The sequence below is a fragment of the Gossypium hirsutum genome, chromosome A12, assembly GCF_007990345.1.
Source record: "Gossypium hirsutum isolate 1008001.06 chromosome A12, Gossypium_hirsutum_v2.1, whole genome shotgun sequence".
Taxonomy (NCBI): Eukaryota; Viridiplantae; Streptophyta; class Magnoliopsida; order Malvales; family Malvaceae; genus Gossypium; species Gossypium hirsutum.
This window is the reverse complement of record NC_053435.1, coordinates 95192642-95213873: the sequence shown is the minus strand read 5'-3', so window position 1 is coordinate 95213873 and position 21232 is coordinate 95192642. Positions and strand designations below refer to the sequence as shown.

Here is a 21232-nt window from a genome sequence, read left to right as displayed (position 1 = left end):
GCTCAGGAAGACAGCTTGCAGTGAAATTATGATTATGTGGTAAACATTGACAAAAATTTGTTAATGAGTTGCTTATTGATTTCTTATAAGCTTACTATGATCTGTAGGTGTGGTTGGCCGAATATTGTAAGGGGTTAATATGTAGTTTGTATTTGAATAGTTAGATTAACGTGTTAGTAATCTAATTGTAGGCGGTTCGTGTGTGGATCTCGTCAGCATATCGTCGCAAATAGGTGTGTAACTAACACCTTCTTTCTTAGTCTAGATCGGCAAAAGTCGAAAATCCGAAATGCCGAAAATCGGTATTTTGTAGATTTGCGAGCGTGCGAATGCTCGTGAGGTAAATCAATTAATGTTTTTGGTAAGATGTAATGTTTGGACTGCAAAGTGCATGATTTCTGTGCCCTCGATATTTTTGGGCTTAATGGGCCAAAATTGGAATGATGGGCCAACGGGCCCAATTCGGTAAGAACCCTCGGTACGTGATTCTGTTAGTACGTGAAAAGTAGGAATATGCATGAAAAACCCTAAAATAGATAAATTACTGAAATACCTTTAAAAGTGGAAAATTTACAGTTTTACCCCTAAGAGATAAATTACCGAAATACCCCTAGGGTTAAATTGACCTAAATGCATGTTTGACTGTTGTTATTTACTGCATGCCATGTTGTTATTATCTGATGCATGGGATTGGGATATTGACGGAGGAAGTACTGAAAGTGGCTTGTCCACGTACTGGAGGCTTTGCCTCAATTTACTGTTAACTGAGCAGCAAGGCTGCAACTGTGGAGTGTTGGGCTGGGTGGGTTGAGCTATTCCCCACATGGAGTGTATGGCTGGTACGGGTGGAGTGTAGTGGTTGGTGGGTTGAGTAGTCTCCCCAAATGGGCTTGCATATGTTTACTGATGTTGCATGTATTTTGAAATGGGCCTATGGGCCATACTGTTATCTGAATAAGGGGCTAAGACCCAGTTTATTGTAATCTGAAAAGGGCTTTGGTCCAGTACCACTGTTACCTGAATGGGCTTAGGCCCAATAGGCTTGAGTTGACTTGGGCTTTGAATGGGTTTTCCTTACACACTGAGTTTCCCCAAACTCACCCCTTTTATTTTCATCCACGCAGGAAATCCCCAACCATAGTGGGCTTGGAGCTGTGAGGGAATTCGGAGTGGCCACCCGTTCTGAAAGTTTAATTTTCTTCTGGTGAAATGGACATCCTTTTATTTACGTTTGAAGTTTTAGGTTTTTAAATGCAATAAGGCCGCTTAATTATTTTTAATGGTTTTAATATGTATTACTAAGATAGGTATTACTTATTTTAACTGTTGAAATTGGATAGCTTTAGGGCGCGTTTTCAAAAACAACAGTTGATTTCAAAATAACACGACAACAAGCAAAGCTTCCGCAATGAAAGTATTTTCCAAAATTAATCACTTTTCCTAAAAATGACTTAATCAAATCAGTTTCCTAGAAATATCCATGACGTTAAGGTGTGGCAATGGCGGTATGCATGTCTAGGATTGGATCTGAAGGGAGCTTGGTACTTAAGCAGTCCGATGGACTCACCACCTCTTTTCCGGTTTCCTACCTAGTGCACAGCATGCCGGATCCGGCCATAACTTCTGGGCCGGGTTTGGGGTGCTACATTTTAGCCTAGACCGGTAATCCCGCTGTAAGAATAAGGTTCTCTGGAGTGTGCACTCTGAAATGGAAATGTGCGCACGTGAATATGAATTGACGGACCCGAAATTGTACACTAAAAGTGTACCTCTAAAAATCCATCGAAATTCCGAGAAATTTAATGGGATAAATATGAGAAATAATAAGGGTAATGGAAAACATGGAATTGATGAACTCATCAATCATTAATCTTTTTATTGAACTCATATGATGCTATTTGATTAATGTTTTGGTTGAGTTTGTGTGTGATAAGTAAATGGTAAATTGAATGGATGTATGAATATTTATTGTATTGCATTGAAAATATTAAGTAAATATAATTCTTGTTACATGAGCTTACTAAGCACAACGTGCTTACCCTATTTCCTTTTTCCCTGTTTTGTAGTATTAAGAGCTTAGAGGTCAGATTCGGTCGGAGACACATCACACTATCAACCTCAACATTTTGGTATATCAAGAAACTTTATTTTGGAAATCAATGGCATGTATAAGTTAATAAAGTAAATGTTAATGTGAAATGAATGTGAAGTTAGCCATTGGTATGGCTAACAAATCCTGGTTTTGGTATGTGATGAAGTTATCTTATGGATATGCATGAATTTATCTTGAAAATATGTTGAATTGGATTGGTTGATTTGGATTGGTCTAGGTTTAAAATTGCAGGGAAGGTTAGATATCTATAAAAGGGGTTATATTGAGTTCATAAAAAAAAAACTTTAAGGTTTTGCGAACAATTCCCTATGGTTTCAATTTAATCCCGGTTTGGTCCCGATGTATGTTTTGGGTTTCGGAGGCCCATCTAAGGGACGTCATAACATGTTTCAGTAAATGAATAGTATTTAACTAGTAAAAACGAAAAAATTAATTCGGTAAACTTCGGTAATGCCTCGTACCCTATTCTGGCGACAAATACGGGTAGGGGGTGTTACACAAAGTGTACAAAATTGTAATCCATCAATTCATATTCAGGAATACTCATACGAGTATGTAAACGAGAAGCTCTTTCGAGCCATATAACGGGAAACTCATGTGAGCTGTTTAACGGAAAACTCTGGTGAGCCATTTATCGGGAAGCTCAAGAAAGCCAAATATCAGGATGCTCGTAAGAGCTAAGTAATGGGAAGCTCGTAAGAGCTGTGGTGTCTCCAAAACACATGCAGGATGACAACCAATGGGGAACACTTAATGACATGCCATTTGTATCTATTGAATTCCTAATGTTCAAACGGGACTCGGTACTTGTCAGATATGTGATCAGTATTTTACATGGCAATTAAACATTTCACACACATAACAATATTCAATTCAAAACAAACAAAAAAATATACAATTTAGTTACACGAACTTACCTCGACAAGTATACGTAGATTTGTAAGCTACTAATCCGATACTTTTTCTTTTCCTCAATCCAATTCCGTACTAGATCTATCCGGATCTATACGAATGGATTTAACTAAATTTAATACAATTCATATTCAATTCAATCCAATACACATCTTTGGAAAAATTACTATTTGACCCTATACTTTTAATTAATTACGATTTAGTCCCTAGGCTCGGAAAATAAAATTCATACAATTTAATCATTATTTCAAGCCTAACAGATATTCATACATATCAATAGAAGCCCATATTATTCAAAAAATTCAAAATTTTTCTATAAATTTTTCATCTTTTCAATTTAGTCCCTGAATCATAATTTCATTAAAATTCTCTTTACAAAAGTTGTTTATCTAAAACCTTTTATTTTCTACCATAAAACTTCAAAATTCAACTATACTCATCCATACAAAAACCCTAATACTTTAACGTTTTACAAATTAATCCCCGAAATAGCTAGATTAAGATATTACGATATCAAAAACATAAAAATCATTAAAAATGAGACAAGAATAGTCACCTAATTAAGCAAAATAAAGTTGTCTATCTTCAAGCTTCCATGTCTAGGGTTTTCATGTTTTATTTTAGGAAAGATGATGAAAATGATGATAATTTTTTTATTTTATTTATTTATCATCATTTTATCATTTACTTTTTGAAATTAACCTTAATAATTTACTAAATTCCAATGATGAATAATCATCATTATCTACTAACTCCTCTAAATAGTTTATTTGTCATATAAGGATCTCCAATTTTAAATTTCATAACTATTTGATACCTTTAGCTACTAGAATTCAACTTTTGCACTTTATGCAATTTGGTCCTTTTTATCAAGCTAGGCATGTAAACAGTAAAATTTCTTAACGAAATTTTCATACGATATTCTTATCATACTGTAGACCATAAAATAATATTAAAATAATTTTTTTCGCCCTCGGATTTGTGGTCCCAAAACCACTGTTTCGAATTCACTGAAAACAGGCTGTTACAACTTTAATATGATCTCCATCAGTTGTAACTCCATACTTCACACGAGTATCAATCAAACGCTGATCTTTATAACTCAAATGTGCTTGATCCTTCCTCACCTAAACTGTCTATGTTGTGGTATCTTTGTTCTATTTGTTTTGGCAATCGAGTTAAACTTCTTTCAATCTTCCGTCATCTTAAAATAATGGGGGTTTGGTGTGCTCTTCTTTCTCACAATAATGGCATACGAAGTTTCCTTTCTTCTTGTGACATATATGTTGTTGTCTAGGTGCTGTTCCATTCATTGTTGCTGTAACACCCCTAACCCGTACGCATCGTTGGAACAGGGTTTCAGGCATTACTAGGATTTACATATCATTTAACAAAAATTTCAATTAAATACTTACTATTTCTTCATAAGTATATATCGTTCTTTTCATTATATCAATATTCCATGCACCATTATTTCTATATATTTTATGTATATTTATTCCGGTAATAGTTCATATCAAACTTAACATAAATTATATTCCATGTAACTATACTTATTTCGTTTATCTATCTTCATAATTATTTCATGCAATTTTTTTGTACATATATTTTTATATGACCAATTCGTGTAAACATTCCACACAATTATTTCTATATATTTTATGTATATTTATTCCGGTAATAGTTCATATCAAACTTAACATAAATTATATTCCATGTAACTATACTTATTTCGTTTATCTATCTTCATAATTATTTCATGCAATTTTTTTGTACATATATTTTTATATGACCAATTCGTGTAAACATTCCACACAACCATTTTGTACAACCAATTCATATAACTGTTCATCATCTGATACATATTACCTGAATATCAATTGTTCAACAGATGTCATAGCGTCTCCCATCCACGATCTTATTTATCTTCGACATGATGCCATAGTGTCTTTCAACTATGGTCTTACTCATTTTCTTTCATGTTTCCATGGTATCTTTCAACCATGGTCTTATTCATTTCTTATCACGTTGCCATGGTATCTTTCAACCATGGTCTTATTCATTTCCTATCATGTTGCCATGGTATCTTTCAACCATGGTCTTACACATTTGAATCGAGATGCCATAGCGTCTTTCAGCTATGGTCTTACTCATTTCTGGTATGATGCCATAGTCCAACTATGGTCTTACACGTGTATTGCCATGGCCTAGCTATGGTCTTACACTTGTGGTACCATATCCTAGATATGGTCTTATCATCAGGATACCATATCCTAGATATGGTCTTACACTGATCACTGAATGGTCATACTCAATTCAGCGTTTTGCTCAATTTGAACTTTTGATCCGATTTCCATAATTTAACAATATTCATAATTCAATAGCAAACATATGAAATAATACATTATATCTGTCCTAATTTAGCAAATAATCATGAAAGCTCAATCATATGAACTTACCTGGCTAAATTGCAGAAATACCAAAATTTAGGGGCATTTTAGAAATTTTCTATTTTTCTCTATTTTCCACCCGATATTTATCTAAAATGATAATTTCATTCAATTTATTAATTTAAAGGATAAAAAATTCATTTCATGCAATTTGGTCATTTTTGACATTTTTACAAAATTACCCCTAAAGTTTTACTTTTATTCAATTTAATCCCTGAGCCTACAACATGCAAATTAGACATTTTTAATGTAAATCCATGTTAGATGAATATGCACATATATTTTTCTCCTCCTCCTCTCCATTCCATATCCTTAATGTATATATCATGCTTATAAGTAACATTATCTATAATTTCACTACTGACTTATATGTATATTCAAAGCTTTCCATCCGTGTCATAGTCACTAAATTATTTTTATCTTAAGATACAGAACTCCAAATAAAGATCAGCTAATTTTACCTAAAACTAGACTCACATATATTTTTACCATAAAATTTTCATAATTTTTGGTTTAACCAATAAGTACAGTTTATTATTTAAAGTTACCCATATTTTGCTTCTGACAGTTTTGACCCTTCTTCACTAAGAATTAATTATCTCATCATACGAGATTCAGATGATATTCCTGCTTATTTCTATTTAAAATAAACTCATTAAGGATTCTAAAAATATAAATTTAAGCTTTTAATTATTTTTATCCATTTTTTTATGATTTTCCAAATTTAGAACAGGGGAACCCGAAATCATTCTGACCTTGTCTCACTAAATTTATTATATCTCACAATTCACAATTTCAATACTTACATCGTTTCTTCTACAAGAAACTAGACTCAATGATCTTTAATTCCATATTTTTTTCATCCTATAATTCGATTTTAAAAATTTACGGTGATTTTTCAAATTTATCCTGCTGCTGTTGTCCAAAACTGTTTTAGTGCAAGATGTTTATTTACCATGTTTATAACACCCTTATTTTCTTTTTTTACACTATTTCTCATTACTTTTTCTTATTTTCTCTTCATTAACATATCAAGAACATAAGACCATATATAATAAAACTTTACATTAACACCAATTCCATGCTTTTTCAATAATATTAATATTAAAAAGATATTGAAATCTTGATGTTCTTACCTTGTTCCATTGATGTCAATCTTTAACTTAATTTTCTCTCTCCTCCAGTTTCTATTTCTTGAATCTAACTTAATATTCTAGCTCCCTATAGTCTCCTTGTGATCTTTCTCTCTTGATGGCTATGAAAGTTCTTTTGATTTCTAAGCGAAAATGGTGAATTTTTGGTGAAATGACCAAATTGTAAAGAAAGCAAAACTTTCTTTCTTTCTCTCTTCTTCTCACATTGGTTTGCATGGGAAAGATGATGATAATTCATCATCTTTCCTTCCTTTATACTTAATAAATAATAATAAATTAATAAAATATCTTATTAAAATATCTTATTAAAATATTAATAAAATAATATTTATCTAATTAATAATTATAAAATATTATCAAATCATCATTACTTTCTAGATTTCTCTCTCTTCCAATTGACCATTTTGCCCTTTGTGATCTTTTAAAATTCCATCATTAAATCATCACATAATTTGGTAAAATTACGATTTAGTCCCTCATAATTCTTTTCCTATTCAATTTAGTCCTAATTAATCCATTTTCCTTATTTTCTAGATCATTCCATCCTTAAAATATTTTCACTATTAGTCCTTCAACTTTTTCATATTTACATTTAGCCCTTCAAATTTTTAGTATTTACTCTTCTGCAACAAAACTTTTCTCACTTTTGCAATTTAGTCCTTTCTTGAATTAATATATCATAATATACTCCCCAATATTGACATAACTCAAAATTTTCCTTTTTGTCAATTTATTTCTTTATTTTACTATATCAATGATAATATCTTACTGTAAAAAATTTTGGGGTATTACAGTTGCAATATTAGATTGAACGTTGCTTGTGCTTCTCCTTCCTTGATCATTCATCAACTTGTAACAACGAGATATAATATGTCCGGTCTTTCCACAATAGTAACAAACATGTTTGTTATTCTTCGTTTTACTTATCTCAAAGGAAGAAGTAGCAATCATCTTATTAGATTTAACAAAATTCGTAGGAGATATAGGTTTTTTACCAAGTATATTACAACCAGGTTCGGATCTCCTAACAGTTAAGATATCTTCACTTTTCCTTTCATATATTTTGATAATGACTTTGGCATCATTAAAATCTTGCTCAATTACTTTCAAAGTTGCATCCATTTTAGCAAAATGATCTCATCCTTTTTTTATTATTATATAGTTTTATCAAAATTTGTATTAGTTTTTTTTTAAATTGGCGACAACATTATCTTTTTCTTTGACCACAATTTCAAGCTTTTATTTTTCTTCTTTGAGGTTGAACATTTCCTTGTGGTTGTTGAAAGGAATATCTATCATGATTTGAATTTGATGCTTTAATCACCTTAGATCAAGATCTCCTTCAAGTGTGTTTGAAGTCTGTTCTGATACCAATTGGAAATGCCTTCAATTTGCACTCCATTCCAACTATTGTTTAAATAGATAACTTGGTTGGTTGTTAAACAATTTCATTCTAACTGAAATTTGAACAAAATCGAACAGAATTGATTAAAGAAAAGATAGCACATAATGTTGGTTAACATAATTCGGATTCACCAATTCTATTCTGTGGAGCCTCACTTAGAAAATGATTTTATTTAACAATGTGTCTACTACAATTATTAACTAAAGCCCAAACTACCATTTACACACACAAATATTTGTAGCCTCAAAGTCGAATCCAAATTGTTACAAACCACCCTTCCAAATACCTCACTTTACAATTAATAAAACTCTCCAAAGAATATCTAAAAAGTGTCACAAAATAATGTAAGAAAATACAACAAAAGTGTTGACAAAAACACTTAAAACTACAAAATAATATGTGACACAAACAACTTGTTTATTTGCCTCTTTAAGTGATCAACCAGCACTACTTTAACAGCCTTGAAACACTCATTTAAAAGTTGATTCTATTCTATTAATTATCTTGAAATATTCTGAAAGAGAGAGAAAAATAATGATGAATATGTGACACAAAAAACTTGTTTATTTGCCTCTTTAAGTGATCAACTAGCACTGCTTTAATAGCCTTGAAACACTCATTTAAAAGTTGATTCTATTCTATTAATTATCTTGAAATACTCTGAAAGAGAAAGAGAAAGATAATGATGAATATTAACCAAAGTTCAAACTTCTTTCCTTCCTCTTCAAGGCTAATCAAATGGATAACGATAATATTCTAATTTATTACGAAATTCTCTTATAATTTGTTATTAACTAATAATAAAACATAAGTAGTAAAAAGGTCAAATATGCCAACACCCAAAACTTTGATTGCTCCAAACAACTAGTTATAACTGTTGTCTGAACAAGAGAGTCAAAGTTTCCAATAATTTAGAAATTACATAAAAACTTAATTATTAATTCTTGTTAAAATTTACTAAATAAAATTGCATAATAAAATATCCATTGTATTCCTATCTATACCATTTATTAAGAACAACCCCTAAGGATTCTGGTAGTGACACCTCGCTTTTAGTTTTAGTTGGGTAATTCATGTGGGTTTAGGTGAGATGATATCTTTATTCAAACTTATCAAGCTGAAGCTTTAATGTCGAACTTGAAATGCGGATAATTATGCTTAAAAACAATCTCTAAGGTTTCTGAGAGTAACACCTTGCCTTTTGTTTTAGTTGGGTAATTCATGTGGGTTTGGATAAGATGATATTTTGTTTTCAAATCTATCAATGAATGAAATTTGAAATGTAAAAAATTATGCTCATTAAAAAAAATAAAACTTGGAAATGACTTATATGGTGGTAAATTGCATGTCCATCATGTGGTTAAAGAAAAAATAAAAAATTTCTAAAGGCATAATGCACGGTTTAAAAGTAGCATTGTCAAGAATCTCATATGATGGCTTAATATGTAATACCCCGAAAGTTACTATAGTAAGAAAGTGAAATATTGTCCTTAATATAATAAAATAAGGAAATAAAGTGACAAAAAGGGAAATTTTAAGTTATGTCAATAAAATATGTTTGGGAAGTATATTATGATATATTAATTCAAGAAAGGACTAAATTGTAAAAGTGAGAAAAGTTTTGTGGCCTAAAACTAAATACTTAAAATTTGAGAGGTTCAAATGTAAATATGAAAAATTTAAAGGACCAATCGTGTAAAATGGTCACTTAGCAAGGATGATAATTTTGAAGAGTAGTAATGATGTTGGTGATATTTTAGATTAAATAAATAAATATTAGTTTATTAATATTTGATTTGACATTTATTTGTATTTTATTAATTTTTTTTAGTATATAAGGAAAGAAAGATGAAGAATTTGATTCTCTTCATCTTTCCATATTCTCAACGTGAGAAGAAAAGTAAGAAAGAAATTTTCTTTTCTTTACAATTTGATCCTTTCACCAAAAATTCACCATTTTCACTTAGAAATCAAAAGAATTTCCATAGCTACCAAGAGAGAAAGATAATAAGGAGACTATGGGGAGCTAGAATATCAAGTTAGATTCAAGAAATAGAAGCTAGAGGAGAGAGAAAGTTAAGTTAAAGTTTGATGTTAAGATAATAAGATCAAGATCCTATAGATACTCGTGAAAAAGGAAAAATAGCAAAATAGTCCCTGAACTCCTACAATTATTACAATTCAATTTAGGTAAGTTCGTATGAACTGTATTCTGTATAATTTTGATTAAAATTAATGTTAATTGGTAATTGGTAATATAGATATGTTCTATTGTTAGAATTAAATTATTGTTAGAAAAATAATATCAAAATTAATACTCAGTTTGGATTGAACGCGAGATTTGAGTACATTCGTTATATGGCACATGACGGCATTGGAGGAAAATGACGACGAATTATCCAAGTAAATCGAGGTTCAACATTTGTTGCGAACTCTCGTATTTTACTTTATATTTAGCTCTTACGAGCTTCTGTTTAACTCTTATTAGTTTCCGTTTAGCTCTTTTGAGTTTCTATTCAACTCTTATGAGTTTCCGTTCAGCTCTTACGAGCTTTTGTTTAACTCATACGAGTTTCTGTTTAGCTCTCACGAGCTTCTGTTCAACTCTTATGAGTTTCTGTTCAGCTCTTATGAGCTTCTGTTTAACTCTTAAGAGTTTCTATTCAGCTTATGAGCTTTTGTTAACAATGTACTCATATTCGTAAGTCGTTCTTCGAATGGTAAGATAACAGGAGTTGTTTTTGGATGATATATGTATTTAAAGAAACAATAAGAGAATGATATGTATCATGATATGAATATATATATATATATCAATATCTTGATATGTTGATACATGGAAATTATGTAAGTTGTGATAAGTAATAAACTCAAGTGTGATATGTTGATAAAATAAGTTTATCAATTTTGAATCTATATGAAATATGTTCAAGTATGCTAACAAGTGTTGTTGTTAATGCTTAGACAAGTGCCAAACTATTGGTTAAATGGTAATATGTTTATTTATATGATGCGTTGGAAGGATAAATGCACAAATGAAAAGAGTGATAAGTTTTAAGTTATGCAATTTCTTATGAATCGGCTCATCATGTGATTAATATGAAAAGGGCTATGTTCAAATGCACTAGCTTGTGGTTATGGTGGTATGGTATGTTTATGATTGGTGTGTTATGCATATGGAATGAGTGTGGATAGTAAAAAAATGCAAATGAAAATTTAGAAATTTGGAAGAGTTAAAGTTGTTGAATATACTTTATGAATATTGTGGTATTAATATTAGATTATTCTGGTTATGTATAAATTTTTATTTAAAATGAATTGATATGATTAAAGTTTATACAAGCCTACTAAGCATTCATTGCTTACGTAGTTGTTTTTCTTTACTTTTTAGATTATTGAAAGCTCGATTAGGTTGGAAGCTTGTTGTAGATATATCACACTATCCATCGGTACTTTTGAATGTTTTGATTTTGGTCATAATGGCATGTATAGGTATTTTGTTTAATGTTGGTCTATATGTAAATTGTTGAGATTAGCCACTTATTTTAGCTTGTGTTGAATGCCATAATATAGTTTGTAGATGTGTGAATTATTGGGGCTAGGTTAGTAACAAATTGGGTGAGAAATATGGCTTGTAAAATGGCCTATTTTTGTCCACACGGGCAGAGACACGGGTGCGTGTCTCAACCGTGTGTAACACACGGCTAGGTGACACGGCCGTGTGTCCCATGTATCTTAAATTTGCACAAAATAGAATGCTCACATGGCCTAGCACAGGGGTGTGTGGCTTGATCATATGACCTAAGTCAGAGAGCTCCTAAGTTTGGACATGGGCTAGGACACAGTCGTGTACCCCTATTTCGAATGCTCACACGGCCTGAAACACGGGTGTGTCTCTTAACCATGTGAGCCACACAGCCTAGCCACAAGGGCGTATGTCCTTTAAACTTTTGAAAAATTTTAATATTTTCTGCAAAATTTTCTGAGTACCTGGTTTAGTCTTGATTTGTTTCTAATGTGTATTTTGGGCCTTGAGGGCTCCTATAAGGGACATTATGCTTGATCTTGACTGGTTTCTGATATGAATGCTATATGATATGAAATGTCTGTTATTTAATTTGTAAATTTTGGTAATACTCTATAACCCTATTCCGGCAACGAATTCGGGTTAGGGTGTTACATAATAGTTAAGGGTGCTTACTTCCCTAGGTGTGGCTTAGATTCGAGTCACGTTAGTCGCGTTTGTTGTTAGGATTTTGTCCTGTTATTGTAATTAACCAAAAAAAAAACAGCATTGTCAAGCAGCCCAACCAAAGAGCTTCTTCTTTCACTACTGAAAGAAGGTTCCGTCCATCCATAAACCTTTCCTTCCCATTGCCATGGTATAAGAGAAGAAGTGGCACTTCACACTTGGTTATTTGAACTTGAATCAAAAGATAATATTTGAGTAAAAATATTTTATAAATGGATTGTATTTCAAAATTGTTCATTTACGTATTTTATTTTTGAGTAAACCTAATTGAACAAGTTATTTAAAAAAAAAACACACATGAATTAGTGGAGCAAGAGTTCAACCTCTTAAAATAAAAAAAATCTATTTAAACTTCTTTATAATTTATAAAATTTTAAATTAATAATAATAAATTTCACTTTGGCCATTCCAAAATGATAAAAAATTAATTTAATTTTTTAAAAAATTATAAAAATATAAACTATCAAAATGATAAAAAAAACAATTTTTACTATATTGTCAACTTGGTTAATTCTGTAGAAGAGAGAACATTTGTTATGTCCACAGCAATGGCGGTGCTCCAAATAAGCATTTCTCTTCTCTAATGGTTAATTCTTAGATGTTTTTACCATATTAGTATTAGTTTCCTTTTGGTATATGGAACTTACAATTATTCTTATATAAATATAAATATAAGTGATATGAAACAAACACAACCCAAGCAAAGTTGAGCCAAAATGCTAGTTTAGTTAAAAGCTAAACTAATCCATTTTACTGAAGTAAAAAATTAAACTAACCATTTTTACTCTCCTCAAAAACTGAATACATATCATATGATATAGTTATAAATATAGTTTCAAGCCTATTATTTTTATAGTAAAATAAAGACAAGGAAAAATAAAAAAAGCTGCCCTTTAATATACTGTTGGAAGTCTTGTAAAATAAAATATCTAAAATTAAGAGAGAATATTATAGGTTCTTTATGTATATGTATATAGTACAAATCGCCCTAAACCTCAAGAGCTCCGTGGTGAATGTTTCTTCTTTTTGGTGCAGAAAAAAAATAAACTAGTCAAAATTTTCAAATTTAAACAAAAGAAGCTGCAAATGAGCTATGATTGCATATAGAAATTTCGTTGACGAAAAGTCCTAAGGACTATGCACAATACATGGTATATCCCAGAAGACAAAAACTTGCATTTTCTTGGACAGAAAAAGCCAATTTCATTTGTCATACGAAACTTGTCGCCTTGGCTCCCTTTTAACCTTCCACTTTGTCCATTATGATAATATAGATATATCAAAAACTCTCCCCATTGATTATAGTAAATATCAACCATAGGAAGAGTTAAAACCATTGCATTACAGCCGCTATTTAAACCATAGCTACCAGTTTCTGTCGTGTAAAAGTTTAAATGTAAGACCTGGTTTATATATTCACTATATAGTTTTAAATATCATTAACATGGTATAACCTTATCCAATTCTGGAAATGGTTTAAGAAGGGACTAAATAAATATGTCAAAGTCTGAAACCTTGAAGATAACGAGGGAACAGGAAGGAGTCGGTTCTGATTACACTAGACATCCGCTATATAGAATAAGGATTATTCTCTTAGGCCTTCATTACAGTCTTTGTTCAGACATATATCTATATCAGACATCACACTAGGAGTACCAGTAAGGTAATTACACTATAGTTCCAGCTTGGCTGAATGTGGACGCTTCATTTTTGTCTTTCGCTGATGTTGTAAGCATCGACAGGTTTTGTCCCTGACCATATCAGACAAATTGCAACAGAAAAGAAACAGAATAAGTAAAAGATCAAGTTTCCGCACCTATATATATCTCAGACACCATTTTTCAGTTTCTCATCGTCCAGCAACCTGCAATAGTCAATTACAGAACCATGGAAATTGTCACTGCGAAATCTGAATTCAGCCCCGGAAGAACTCGTTTGTGCACGGCGGAAGACAATGCTATTGACACTAATTACATCAAAAGACGTCGAAGAGATCACTCTAATAGTGCATTAGGCTTGAGTAATCAACAACAACGGCATCAACAGTTACAAGGTGATCAACCTACAGCAACTACTGTGAAGAGAAGTTCAAGATTCAGGGGTGTCAGCAGGTTTTCATATGCACTTTTTTTTTTCTCTCGTAGTTTTCTTTGTTAAAATGTTTTAATTATCAAAAGGATGAAGCTGATACATGCTGAAACAGACATCGTTGGACCGGAAGGTTCGAAGCTCATTTATGGGATAAAGGTTCATGGAATCCGACACAAAGGAAGAAGGGAAAACAAGGTATTTTGACTGGTAAAATCCGATTTCTTATCAGACACATACACATATTTGCTAATGCTATGATTGTTTAATTTGTCACGTGGTTGAACCTTGGGTGAAAATTGCTGGATGGAACAGTCTATCTTGGTGAGTACTTAAAACTTTTGAATACCATTTTTCTTTTGGAGTAAAGTAGATTAAATGGAAAACTTAATACCTTTTTTGGTATTTTGGCTGTTTTATTAGGAGCTTATGATGAAGAAGAATCTGCAGCAAGAGCCTATGATTTGGCTGCCATTAAATACTGGGGAACATCAACTTTCACAAATTTTCCTGTAAAATTACTGTCTGTTCTGATCTGAGAGTTATTTTCGTTTCTTTGATGCCCTGAAATCTCTAATATTTGGCCAAATGCACATACAATACACTTTTCAGGTATCTGATTATGGCACGGAGATTGAGATAATGAGAAGCGTAACAAAGGAGGAATATTTGGCCTCTTTAAGAAGGTAATTTCCGTTCCGAAGTTGCTAAAATGTCAACATTTTCTTATTTGGTCAAAATTTCCATGTATTTAGAGGGTCTCTAGAAGGCAGTATCCCTGTATCCATTTTGGGATATGTATCAAACACGAGTACGTAGATATCATGTATGACTTGATCTTTCCTGTATTTAATCATTGGTTTTATAGGAGAAGCAGTGGATTCTCAAGGGGTGTTTCCAGGTATAGAGGAGTAGCAAGGTAAGCAAATAAGGAGACAAAACCTAACCTTTATCTCAATGTAGAAAAGTAAATAAACTTTAATTAACATCATTTACCAACTGCATTGCAGGCATCATCATAATGGGAGATGGGAGGCAAGGATAGGGAGGGTTTTTGGAAATAAATATCTTTATCTCGGCACATACAGTGAGTTTTTTACTGCAGTGCTTTTGAACATGCCATTATTATACGTCCAACTTCGGTTAATTCCGACGGGCCGGTCTCTTATTGCAGGTACACAAGAGGAGGCTGCTCATGCTTATGATATTGCAGCAATCGAATACAGAGGGATCAATGCTGTAACCAACTTTGATTTAAGCACATACATCAGATGGCTAAAACCAGGAGCCAACGATGCCCTTATTTCGGAACAAATTAAAACAGCCTCGACAACTCGGCTGATGATGACATCGAACATTTTCCCAACTGAGCAAACAAATGGCTTAACTCTCTTTAACTCCAATCCTCTAACAGAAAAAGCCATAGATATCCGAAAGAAGGGCGTTGTTAGTCCTTGTCCCAAGACATCACCAGCATTGAGTCTCCTGCTTAGGTCTTCGATGTTTAACAAACTAGTAGAGCAGAACTTGAACGCAAACTACGACCAAACTGAAGAGAAGGACGTGAAGGAGGCGGTTGATAAGAATGGAAGGGGAGAAATGTTGTGCAATGAAGTTGATGGCGGTGTACTCCCTTTTATGTGCTCCAACAACAGAGGTTTAGAATCAAAGGAAAGTAAAGTTCCATTGTACAATAGAACAGGGCAGTCCATGTGGAATGGTGCCTTAAACCTTTTAACTAACGCATAGAGTTCTCCATATTGGCCCGGCGGAGAAAAGTGATTTGGATAAAAATATAGATTCAAATTATGGTTTAGACAAAAGAAATAAGATTCTTTTTCTAAAAGAGTTAGATATCAGATAAGTATTTTTTTGTTTGGATTTAAAGAAGAGAAAAAAAACTGCTACTGTTTTTACTTTTTTTTCCTATCGTTTTACTATTATATTGTTACTATTTTATTTTTATTATTTAGATATTGTATAACTCTTATTTTATTATTAATTTTGCTATTAACGTAGGGGTATTTACTTATTAAGTTGTACTTATATTAATGTTATTTAAATATATATATATTTTTACATTTATTGAAAACATTTATTTTCATGTTTTGAGTGTATTTGATTAATTATATTTTTAAATTTATTTTTATATAAAAAAATTTAATACGGGCGGACTAGTCCTGATTCAAATTGTAATATTTTTATCCGGATCGAATTTAACAAAATTTTACGCTTAGTTTTTAAATCAAACCCAACAAAAAAAGCAGGCCTAAATCTTTTAATAAGCCTTATCCAACTCGTGTAGAGCTCTACTAACGCACATAAAGAAGCAGTGGATGGCAAGCCGATCCCTGGATTTGTTTTATAGTGTAATAATATTTGTAATGGAATGTAAAAAGGATAAATGGGATCATCACCGAACTAAATGACGAATAGTCTGTAACGGTCCAAATTTCAATGATATCGGAACAGTTATTTGAAATCACTAAATCTGACATGTGAGTTTAGATATTAGTAAGTAAATGTTAAGGGTGGTTTTAGAAATAATTTTGAATTAAATGAAATTATGTAGTATAGGAAGTTGTAGATAAAATAGAATAAAAACGAGGTATTGAGACCTCGAATTCATAAATCGAGCCATAAATATTTTTAAAAATATTTATGGAGTGTAAATAAGTTAGTATTAAGTTTTCGTTAAAAAATTTTAACGTTTGGATAGTCAATTAATTAAAAATGACTAAATTGAAAAAGGTACAAAATTTGATAAAATGATTAAATGGCTCAAGTGTTAAATGAGGGAGGACTTAAAAGGAAAATTAGCCTAAAGGGAATGGATGAGGCGGCATAAGCAAGAAAAAAAATCTGGAATCAGGTGAACTAAAGGTAAAATGGTAAATTTTACAAAATTAAACAAATAAATTGAAATTGAAAGAGATTTCTAGGCCATTCTTCTCATAATTTCGGCCAGACAGCCATGGGAGAGAGCTTTTAAGCTGGTTTTGCACAATTTCACTGCATGTGAGTTTATTTCTTGCCCTTTTCTTATATTTTTTGTATTTTTAAGACTTTTGCAATTAGGTCCAATCATCTAATTCATTAGTTTTTGATTTGGTGGGTGAAATTGGAAGTTACCCTGGCTGAGTAAGGGCAGTATATGATGAATTATTATGAAATTGAAGTTCTAATTTCATATTAAGGTTGTTTTATTAAGTCATTTTGATAGAAAATGGTATTTAGGACCTAATTGTGAAAAAGTTGTGAAATAAATGTTAGTGTTGAAATTCAGAATATCAAAGGTTGTGAAATAATTTATAATGATAAAATAAAATGTTAATTGAGAAAAAAATTAGTTCAATTGATGGGTGAAATGAACAGGGACTAAATTGTAAAAACTGTAAATTTTGGGGTAAAAGTGCAATTTCAAGATTTGAACAGCATAAATTGTGAAGTGAAATAGAAGTCAAATAAATGCTAACGAGTAGAAATACTTTATATTATAGATCAAGAATCCAAAGAAGAACGAGAAAAAGAAAAAGTTGCGGAATAGTCCTTAAATTTCAATATCTTCTACAAATCAGCCAGGTAAGTTCATATGTAAATGTTGGTAACATAGTTATTATTTTAAATATTTTTTTGTTATTTAAATGATATGATAATTATTATGAAATATTATACTCGTGATAATTGTTTGATAATATGTCAAATTATGTGATATACTTGGAAAATGTGAAATACTACTGAGTATCTATATCGACATTCCGTAGAAGATGGTTGAGATACATGATTGGGAAAAAGGTCCCGTTGAACCTTAGGAATGGATTAGGATATAAGTGACATGTCACTAGGATATTTGGGCATCCAAACTCGTTGAGTTGAGTCCGAGTTCGCTTATGGGCGGGTTACATGGTAGCTTGGCTACATATGTGGCACTTATGTGCAAACTTTCCATGTATCCGAATTATATTCCGATGTGTTCAACGGGTAAAATTCTACTCAAATGGAGGAATACTAGAGATGAAAGGGACGTATTGGTAAGTGTCGTGAAATGAATACTTTGAACAGGTTTGTACTTAACCCTCGGGTTGAAAACTCGACATAACAACAATATGGTAAGATTGGAAATGAAAATGTGATATGAATATCTCGGTGATGATTATGAAAATGATGTTTTATGTTTGCTTATATAGTTGTGTTACTTGCTATTTACATGTGAACTTACTAAGCATTTATGCTTACTCCCTCCTTTTCATTCCTTGTAGTTTTGACAAGGCAGCTCGGAAATCAGGAACGATCGGAGGCTCGCTCACACTATCCGTGTATCATCTTGGTATAACGGTTTGTATATTTTGAGCATGGCATGTATAGCATTATAATCATTTTGTGTATATAGTCTTATGATATGGTTACTGAGTGGTATGGAAATGCTTGATAATGATTAGTTGTTGGAATGGCTAATCAAGGACATATTTGGTGTTATGTATGCCTAAATGCTAGTTATTCCATGGAAATCATGAAATAGGTAAAATTTACCATAAAATAGATTAAGACAGCAGCAGTGACGTGAGTTTGAAAAATAATTAAAAATAGTAGAGATATAATTAGATGATGAATAAAATATGGAATTAAAGAATTATGAGTCTATTTTCATATGAATGGAACAAAACAGGTATATGAGTTATATTTTATGAGATGTTTAAATTTTTGTGAAATAGGGCCAGAGCGATTTTTGGATCCCCTGTTCTGACTTTGGAAATTCACCATAAATTGTACAAAGATAATTAAAAGTCATTATTTATATGTACAGATTTCTTATTGAGTCTAGTTTTATTAGAAACAAATGGCATAGTCGTTGAAACTCTGTACAGGGAGATATCTGATTCATAATACACAGAGGTCAGAGCAGTCAAACCCTGAAACAGGGGATACTTTAACTAATAAAATGTACTAATTGGCCTGACCAAAAATTCTAGAAAAAAAATTAGTAAATAGATATATGAGTCTAGTTTAAGGAAAAATTTACGGAATTGGATTTTGAGTTTCAGAACTCGAGATATGAATTTTTAAGCAACTGTGACGCAGTTGGACAGCTTGTCCGAATTTGTTTAAGTGCTCAAATAAGTTTAGTAATGCCTCGTGCTCGACTCCGGCGACGGTCTTGGGTAAGGGGGCGTTACATAGTCGACTGAGAATTATTTTCTTTACAAAAAAAAAAATTCCTCTATTTGTTTTCCTTTTCCTTTTTCTTTAACTATAAAATTAGTTATCTAATTATCAAAGTGTTTCTATTTTGATCATTCAAGTTTAAAATTTTTCATTTTAGCTATCAACATTATCAGAATTTGATAGTTTGATCACTACTTCATTAAATCACTAAAGAAAGTCTTTTTTATTGACATAATAATAAATTTATATCTTTAATGTTTACTGTTTCTATCAATTTAGTCTAAATCTAAAAAAATAAACAAATTTAGCCCTCAATTTTACACATTTTGAAAATTTATTCTTGATTTTTAAAATAAAATTTTTAAAAATTTAAGAATAAAAAGTTATTTAAAAATTTATTTTTCGATAAAAATACATAAGATTTTATAAAAATGCATACAAAATTATAAAAATATTGATAAATAAATGAATATATATTTTCATATTTTCTAACATGAAATTTATTTATTAAAATAATAATCTTATAAATAAAATATTTAATAGGGAAAAAATTATGAGGAAAATTTGCGCAGATTCAACTTTTACCTTTTTTTCATCATTAACGACCACCATATCTCGAAACATGCTAACTTTGAATCTAAAAATCTCAAAATAAGTTATGACCTATCTCGAGACATAGAGATCCTTGTCTCGAGACATGAATTTGAAATTTAGTATTTGAGTTTGGATTCGAGTCCTAACTCTGATATTAACCTATATAATTCTATAAATTGATGAAATGAAGTCATTGAATTTCTAAATATATGTATATAAATTATATGACGATTAAATTGAATGTATTTATGTTATAGTAGCTTGAGTTGCTTGGGCAATATAATGTAACATCACAAATTCAGGTTCAGAGATTGAGTCGAGAGTGGAGTGTCACAAACTTTAATTTAGAGAGATGACATTGGGATATACATGTTGCTATAAAAGGGAAAAGCATTGTTGGCTAACCTTCATCTATTTCTAAGAATATTTCATTCGAAGACAATTGACAACAATGACTTTTTAGTCATATATTTTATAAGCATTAAGAAAGAAATTACTTTTTTGCTTTTATTGTTTACCACTTTCGAGGTTTGTTGTTTTTGCATGTGTATATTCAAACTTTGATATTTGTTAGATGAGTGCACTGCATTGATTTAAAAAAATGCATTCTTTTTTTACCTAAATAGGCATTTTTCAACTGAATAGAATAGGTAGTCGCTTTTTCTTATACAATTTGTTTAGGGCTATAAAGGTAGTTTTGTCGTAGAGAGGGTGACCAGCCCTTATGCCTATGTTTTTGCTATGGCCATTATCATCATGGGGCGGAGCCTCTCTCCTTCGTCTTGGTTGATTCATCCAATAGGGATGAGACCTCATACTTTTGTCTTCATGGGCATAACGAGGACGAAACTTCACATCTTGGCTTTCGGTTGTTTTGTCAAGGGAATTAGGACCTCACACATTAATTTTCGTAAGTGTAATAGGATTAAGACATTATGCCTTGGCCTTCAATTAATTCTTCCACGGGGGACAAGACATCACATCTTAATCTTCTTTTCCATATGCTAGGCATTTTTGTATTCCTTGTTTGTTATTCAAGGGAAACGTCAACCACTTCTTTGGGACTGCATTATCTTTTCCGTGAAGAGGCCGAACAAGATG

The 21232-nt window shown here is 31.5% G+C and overlaps 1 protein-coding gene across 1 annotated transcript; it reads left to right on the top strand.

The window, feature by feature from the left end:
- Positions 1–14173: 14173 nt before the first annotated feature.
- Positions 14174–16235, top strand: LOC107919746 (AP2-like ethylene-responsive transcription factor At1g79700). The gene is made up of 8 exons (XM_016849126.2): positions 14174–14397; positions 14490–14572; positions 14690–14698; positions 14798–14886; positions 14987–15060; positions 15243–15293; positions 15385–15461; positions 15549–16235. Exons 1-8 carry the CDS (start codon positions 14174–14176, stop codon positions 16121–16123), a joined length of 1182 nt encoding a protein of 393 aa, XP_016704615.1. The 3' UTR covers positions 16124–16235.
- The last annotated feature ends 4997 nt before the right edge of the window (positions 16236–21232 follow it).

What these genes read in the sequence shown, in the direction of transcription:
- LOC107919746 (XM_016849126.2), top strand. Translation starts at nt 14,174, where the DNA reads ATGGAAATTGTCACTGCGAAATCTGAATTCAGCCCCGGAAGAACTCGT. An exon ending in AGATTCAGGGGTGTCAGCAG is followed by an intron (nt 14,398 to 14,489) that starts GTTTTCATATGC and finishes ATGCTGAAACAG; the next exon opens with ACATCGTTGGACCGGAAGGT. An exon ending in TATTTGGCCTCTTTAAGAAG is followed by an intron (nt 15,061 to 15,242) that starts GTAATTTCCGTT and finishes TTGGTTTTATAG; the next exon opens with GAGAAGCAGTGGATTCTCAA.